General features: G+C 31.0%; 1 protein-coding gene across 7 annotated transcripts; it reads left to right on the forward strand.

Annotated features, from left to right (window-relative positions):
• Positions 1 to 1269: 1269 nt before the first annotated feature.
• Positions 1270 to 7870, forward strand: LOC127745559 (uncharacterized). 7 transcript variants are annotated; one of them, XM_052258358.1, is made up of 16 exons: positions 1270 to 1677; positions 2264 to 2560; positions 2634 to 3072; positions 3352 to 3600; positions 3778 to 3910; positions 4019 to 4099; positions 4177 to 4259; positions 4382 to 4479; positions 5257 to 5394; positions 5516 to 5625; positions 6345 to 6702; positions 6796 to 6849; positions 6937 to 7026; positions 7104 to 7190; positions 7309 to 7371; positions 7461 to 7870. In XM_052258358.1, the coding sequence occupies exons 4-16, from the start codon at positions 3531 to 3533 to the stop codon at positions 7527 to 7529; spliced, it is 1434 nt and encodes a 477-aa protein (XP_052114318.1). In that variant the 5' UTR covers positions 1270 to 1677; positions 2264 to 2560; positions 2634 to 3072; positions 3352 to 3530; the 3' UTR covers positions 7530 to 7870. The 7 variants fall into 7 exon arrangements, with proteins under 7 accessions (XP_052114318.1, XP_052114320.1, XP_052114322.1 ...); XM_052258360.1 differs by having other exon boundaries at positions 2637 to 3072; XM_052258362.1 differs by having other exon boundaries at positions 2264 to 2556.
• The last annotated feature ends 10 nt before the right edge of the window (positions 7871 to 7880 follow it).

The following is a 7880-nucleotide window of genomic DNA, read 5'->3' on the forward strand; positions in this document are numbered from 1 at the left end:
TAAACTTAAAAACAAGTCATTTTTATTACTAATATATTATATTGAAAAAAATTCTCCACACACTTCCTTAATTACATTTAAGCACACATATTCTGGACTATTATTTAAACATATAATCTTAAATTGTTAAAATTAATTATAAGACTTAACTCTAATTTATAATATTATTACAAAAATTTATAAACAAGTAATTTTTAATACTGATCTATTATATTGGAATAAAATTGTAAACAAGAATTAATTATACTTAAACACACTTATCTAAATATCATTTAAATATGTATTCCTAAATTTTTAAAATTAATTATAATAGTTAACTAATTAACTATAATTTCTACTATTGTTACAAAAAATTCTAAAAAACTATTTTTTTTTATCTCTAATCTATTATATTTACCAAAAATTCAGCCACAAGAATAACGCAAATTAAACATAGATATATATTTCTAACTATTATTTAAATATATATTCTTAATTTCTACAATTAACTATAACTACTTAATTATAACTTCTAATATTACTCCAAAAATTTTTAAAAACGTCTGTTTTATTTATAACCTATTATATTATAAACCATTTTAAGTAAGAATCAACTACATTCACACTTTTTTTTTAACATTTATTTCTAAATTTCTATCAATACAATTATAAACTGATTCTCAGTTCAAGTTCAAACAACAATAAACTTAACTAAATTTCAAAAATAATAATCAAAACTATGAAATATAAAAAAAATTAACAAATAAACTTACATAATCAATAGTTGAGATATTTTACAATGTGAAGTTTCGGACGATCAATCTTTCTGGTTTATGATCTTTTTGACATTTTCAAAATTTTTGAAAGAGCCCACAGATGAGAAGCACCAAACTTTCAGGGTTTCAAGGAGGAAGAAGATGGCATGCAACTCTTTGGGCGGGAAAGGAAGGGAAAAATGAAGATTGGAACGCGACTTGTGGGGTTAAAGGGGGCACCGTCCTGGGGAGCCATAGGCGTGCGACGCGTGGACAACTCTTCCACAACTCGGACGGTCCGCATGCAGCCCACTTCTCGCTCGGTCCGATTTGGCCAGGACAACTCGTTCGGTCTGTTTTCTGTGTGCACTGATACTATACTTATGTAAAGCTCTCTTCCTTTTCATAACGCCGTCAGAAACTGTGGCTCCATAATAAAATTAATTTGCAGAATTAGTCAGTCGCAAAAAAGAAGTCTTAAATTAATTGAAATAAAATCTTTTAATTTAATCTCATCATGAAACAATATGGTGTACCCATTTTACCCTTGTTGTTTTCGGTCTTAGCTTCCCCAGTGCTTAGCATTCTTGCACACTCTCGGTGGAGTTGTCACTGTTGATGATGGTTCTGAAAACCGACCGGTTCCTTTAAACGACGCCGTTTTGCTATTTCATCAAAAGGGATTCTGAATTCAAACCCAAAAACTAAACCACTAGCCTCCATAGTTCCATCTCAGCTCTTCCTTGAAAACCCTAGCCTCCATAGCGCCGCCGTTCATCTCACCGCCGCCGCCTGGTTCGTGGTGGTCGTTCCCCAATCCTCCTGGTTCGTTGTTCTCGAAGGTCCTCCCCATCGTGTTCGTCGCCGGCTCGCCAGTGTTCGTTGCCAGCTTCCTGTCGTCCGTCGATCTCCCTCAAATCTCTACTCCCTGCCCTCGCCGAAGGTAACGCCAGGATGCACTAGAATTGTTTAGTGCTTTGTTCTTGGTTGATTGGCTTTGCTCACTGCTTGATAATAAATTTTAACTCTGTTGCTGGCTTGTTCTTGCTTGTTCTTAGTTGATTATATTTGTTACTGGCTTACTGCTTGATGATAAATTGATACCGATTCACTGTTCATCCTTGCTTGTTCTTGGTTGATTAGCTATGCTCACTGCTTGAAAATCAATTTTAACTCTGTTACTGACTCGTTCTTGGTTGATTAATTCTTGTTATTCTGCTGAACTTGTTAAAATTGGGTTGAAAACTTTATTAATCTTTGTTAAAGCATGTTAATTTTTGTGTTGACCTTGTTAAAATTGTTTTGAAAACTTTGTTAATCTTAGTTAACAAAATTATTTTGATATGGTATATTAAGGCTTAAAATTGTGTTAATCTTAAACACTGATGGATTACATTAAGTCTTAAAATTATATATGGTAAAACTCATTTTAATAAAAACTATGCAATTTTTTATTTTTTTCACTGAGTGCACAGTCGTTACTAGTCTACATCTTCTCATCACTCTTCTTCTGCTGCTGCTGTTGTTAGATTGATAAGCTTCCGTTTCCGAAAACTCGTCCACCGTGATGCCTTCATCATCGTCAATTTCTCAGGACCTGTACCCTTCCCAAGACGACCTTCTGTACGAGGAAGAGATTCTCCGAAACCCTTTCAGCCTCAAGCTATGGTGGCGATACCTAATTGAGCTAACAAGAACCAGGAGAACCTTCGATCGAGCTCTTTGCGCTTTGCCGGTCACTCAGCATGATAGGATCTGGGAACCCTATTTGGTTTTCGTGAGTCAGAGGGTGTGCCCATAGAGACTTCTCTTCGGGTTTATCGTAGGTACTTGAAGTATGATCCTTCTCATATTGAGGATTTTATTGAGTTTTTGGTGAATTCTTGCTTGTTGTGGCAGGAGGCTGCTGAAAGGTTGGCTTCGGTTTTGAATGATGGCACGTTTTTCTCGATTAAGGGGAAGACTAGGCATAGATTGTGGTTGGAGCTGTGTGAATTGCTCACTAGACACTAGGCATGCTAATGAGGTCTCGGGGTTAAATGTGGATGCCATAATTAGGGGCGGAATTAGGAAGTTCACTGATGAGGTTGGCAGGTTGTGCACGAGAAGGCAAGGGATGTCAACTGTTGTGACTGTTAGGGATTTCGGTGTGATTCACAGTTTGAGGAGAGCATGCTTGCTTACAAGATGGAGTAGGAGATGGGAATGAGTGATATAATGGTGAAGAAAACGGTTTTGGAGATGGGGAAGAGGAGGATGTTCGGTTTAAAGGGGAGGATTTTGAGAGGAAGATCTTACATGGGTTTTGGTTGAACGACAAGAATGACATAGACTTGAGGTTGGTATAGATAATATAGATAAAACAACTCAATGGAGATTGTGAAAATATTAAATCACTTCAAAATTTTTAATTTCACCTAAAATCTGTGTTTATCATATCGTATCTTTTTGTTCTGTTTAAAATCTAAAACTCACTGCTTGAATTTTTAATTTATTTATCTTATCTTATCTTAAATAAATAAAAGATTCAGGCAGTGATTTTTAAATTTATTATCTCTATATATATGTCCGCCCTGTTTTCAAATTCTGAAAATCTTCTTCAACCTCGCATCTTCAGTGTTGCAAGAAAACTTCCATTGCCGTCCTACTCAGCGCTACATCGGCGACGTTCGAAGAAGAAAGTTTTCAACGTCTTATTGTCCAGAGTGTGAAGAAAGCGATTGTTGTTACACACAAGTCGCATTAAAAATCTTCAACTTCAATCAATTTGTGTCGTTTGCCTTCATTCAAGTGGAGATGGTGGGGATCAAGAGAGATAGTGTGCAGATGAGGAAAGCTGCGAAAAAAATTGGACAGGGAAAGAAAGGTAATTATAATTTATATCACCTCAGTTTTGGTCTAATTCTACAGAATTTTATCCTTTTATTAATTTGTGAGTTTTTTGTTTTTTTTCTCCAATTCTAGATTTTTAGGTATCGTTCCTTGACGTTAATGTGTGAGTTATTACTTTAGTTTAATTCTTGATTGGAATGTTATTTTACAGGCAAAGAAAGATTCCATGAAATCGATGATGAGGAAGATCGTGTGGTACCACCGCTTAAGCTTGTTAGATTTCGTTGTCCAACATTAATTCACTCAAGTTTCGTGCGAAAATTAGAAAAATTAGAAAATAAAAAGTATGGCTTTTTCTTCTTTTCCTTTTTTATTAAAAAAAAATATTTTATATGATACGTTTATTTTTTATATTTATTATTATACATTTTTGTTTTCTTTTATTATTGAAGAGCTTGTGTTAGAGAGGAAGGATTATCGGCTTTTATTAAGATCTTTCTCGAAGGATTTGAAGACAGTATTTTGGAAAACTAGTAAGGCTATATACTATTAATTCTTGTTCAATTTTCCTAAATAGATTTGAATTATTAATGAGTGCTTTTTTTTACAGCTTCATCACTTACTTGGAGCAAATGTTAAATTGCCTTAAAAAAGGTTTGACTAAAGAGAAACAATTGGCTTCTCAAGCTCTTGGTTCGTCTTAAACTCTTTTTCTCAATCATAATAATATTTAATAGGCTTATTGACTTTTATTTTTCTTACTCAATAACTATAACCTAATTTGATGTTTTAATTTATATGAAAAATGAGTTCAGGGTTAATGGCAATATCAGTTTGTGAGACTGAGAATGCAGACGAAGTATACAGATACACAATTTCTCAAGTTACTAAACTGCTTCGAGTTCCTGACAAGGTATTTTAAGATACAATTTCATAATGTTTTTTAAGTTGTTAATATTAATAAATAAATATTTGTTTACTAAAATAAAATAAAAAATAATTATTTCCTCAAACATGATTTTTTAACTTTAACTCCCTAAATACGATTTTTTTTTGGCATTTGGGCAAGTTCGCCGCACCTGAACTCTATAAAAATTATAAAGTTGGTCTTATCCCGGCGAACTTCACTTCAAATATATCATATTGTTTGAAAAGTTAACAATGGTAACCATTGTCATCGTCTCCAAAGTACATGATAGTACACAAAAATATATAGGAATAAGTCATATTTTATTTTTGGAAAATAGTTTTTTTTTAATTTTTAATTAAAAAAATCCTTGTTAAATATGGCTTATTCCGATGTACCTGTGTATTTTTGGAGACGGTGATAATTGGTGCCATTGTTAAATATGGCTTGTTTTTTAAATTTATAATTAAAAAAATTCTTGGAAAAGTTATGCTTGTTTTCTGTATATTTTTGTGTACTCCTATGTACTGTTTGGAGATCTAGATACTATTTTGGAGACGATGATATGGATTAAAAACATGAATTTTTAAAAATTTGAGTGGAGTTCGCCGTCGAATTTGCTCTAAAAAAATCGTATTTGGAAAATTAAAGTTCAAAAATTGTGTTTAGGAAAATAATAACTTTTTTATTTTATTTCAGGAAAAAATCGATAAATAAATAAACCAATAAATATAATATATGAAAAGATGTTTGAAATTTAATAAAATCTTAATCTCTATGCAGCTTTTGGAACCATGTGGCTTTATTGCTCTTGTAGAGTGTTTGGCCATAGTCACATCTTTCTGTGCAAGCAATTCAGTGGAAATTCAAGAAGCCATGCAAGTGATTTGGGAATATATTTGTCCTAAATCCAAGGTTGGTGTACGTACTTTAATTTACTCAAAAATCTTTAGTTAAATTTTTATTAATTGAAGTATGATCTGTTTTGTATATATTTATTATTACTTAGAAGCTTTTCTTTTCTTTCTTTTTATTTTTTCAGGCACTTAAAAACCAAGTCTCTGCTACTACTCTATCAACATTAATTTATGCTTGGATGTTTTTACTTACAAGAGTATATAGGTTGGAAATCATCTCCGGTCGCTGGCAAGGGTAAGTCCATTAATTTTCTATTTTGTATAAGAGTTTCAATTTTGATGCATTGAAAATATAAAAATTAATTTTTTCAAATATGATAATACATGATTGGATAAATTTAAAAGTTAATATTTTTTATAATGTGACAATATATGATCGAATTTCTATGTAAAGTTGTAAACTTCTTTGTAAGGATGTTAAAGACTTAGCTATTTTTATTATTTTTATCTGTAGTTATTTTAGGACTAGATTCAGATTATGCTTTGGGTCACTTGATCCACTTCCACCCCAAAGTTATTTTTTATAATAAAAATATATATTTTAAAGTAAAATTAGTAATGTCATATTATACTTTTATATTTCAATTAATATTTTTTATATTATATGGTATTATTTTTACTTTAAAATAATTTATTTTGTATAAATATAATATAACATTTATTAAATTTAATTTTTAAAAGTAAAATTTTATTACTTTAGTATATAGAAATTATAAATTTGTGTATACTAATTTTACATCGGATTTATCTAGTTAATCCGATTTATTTCGAATTGTTTTCGAGTCGAGTCAGGCCAAAATAGACCTGATGCTTTTCTAGGACCGGGTTTAAATCTAATTAAACCCGACCTCGCCCATAAATACTCCTACTTCTTCGATACATGAAAATTAAATCCTCAATACAATCTTAATTGTCATAATTTAACTTTGCTTTAATTAATGATTCTTGATGCAGGGTAATTTCTCGGTTCTTGACATTACTCAAAGAAGATGCAACTTGCGTTGCTGCTGGTGAAGCATTAGCTTTGATATTTGAGCGTGATAAAGTTGACAGATTTTTTGTTAAAACTGAAGAATTATTATCAGAGTCTTATGATGGATTAAGAAAATACATTAAAAACATGATTTTGAAGCAACTAGAGAGTACTTCAATGGAAGCTAAAACTGCACCTCCTCTGAAACAAATGTTCAACAATGCTGCTAGAACCGACTGGGACGTCTTAATGTACTTTAAGGAAGATAAACGTCCAAAATATTGTGAAATATTTGATGGACAAAAATTAATTCTAACATCATGGACTTCAATTACACAGGTATATTAAACAATATTTATTCATTGTTTACTTGGTCCTAGTTTGTTCTTGATTTTGATTTATTTCTAACACTTTTTTCTCTTTTATGAATAGTTCAATTTCCTCAAGAATTTTGTGGGAGAAGAAGAATTTTCATATTATTTGATGGTTAGCTTTTAAAAAATCACTACATAATTAATAAATAACTCTTATTTATTATCAAGTATTTGATTTTTTTTATCGTTGTTATATTAGGAAAACGAAGTCATTCAAGAATTATTTGCATTTGTACCCTATTATGAAGAGGAAGAAACTCCATGTCTATATGAACCTATCGAAGAAAAGGTTAGCAAAATAAATTTTGTTTTTCTTGGATAAATTTAATTTTTGAATTTACTAATAATTTACTTCATTTCTAACAGATTGAAGCAAAGGTATATCTCCCTGGTACTCGAGGGAAAGATCCTGAACTATTAACAAGAAGTCAAATAAAGAAAGAGCGAGAACAGGTATAGTAGCCAAACTTCTTTTTTACCTCATATCAGTAAAAATAACTATTAAACTCATCTTTTCATTTACATATATTTATTTTTTGTTACTTTATCATTTCATGATTCTATCTTTCAGACAAAGTCAATTATTGATAAATCAAGGACCAAACTTATGAATAAAAGGCGAACATTTGCAGAGGTGATTTTTTCTTTTTCCACCATGATCTTCTCCATATATGAAAATATGTTGATTAACTAATTTATACTTAAAAACTTATTTTTTCTCAGGAGAGAAAAGGCAAGGGATATTTCGAAGAGGTTGAGAGTGCAGCAAGTCTGTTTGGACTACTTTTTTAGTTTTTTTTTCTAATTAAGTAATATTTAATTTTGTACATGATTAACTTTGCAATAATCCTTTGGATTTTCAGTTATTTAGTATTATTAGATTAATGATTTTTCTCATAATTAAGAGTGCTGCAGTTATATTATACTCTTTAAACAGTGACCCTGTAATTTAAGTATTTAACCTTAAATAGATTTTATAACTTGAGCATCGAGTTCAGTAGGAGCTTTTGCTTCGAAGCTTGCAAGGCCTTAATTGTTTTAAAATTTTAATTTGGTTCTTTCATGCTTTACTTAGCTTGTTTGAAGATTCAAGAATCAATGCAATAATTTACCTTATCGCAAGATTGTTAGATCAATTTCTTA

This window comes from Arachis duranensis, chromosome 1 (genome assembly GCF_000817695.3).
Source record: "Arachis duranensis cultivar V14167 chromosome 1, aradu.V14167.gnm2.J7QH, whole genome shotgun sequence".
NCBI classification, from domain to species: Eukaryota; Viridiplantae; Streptophyta; class Magnoliopsida; order Fabales; family Fabaceae; genus Arachis; species Arachis duranensis.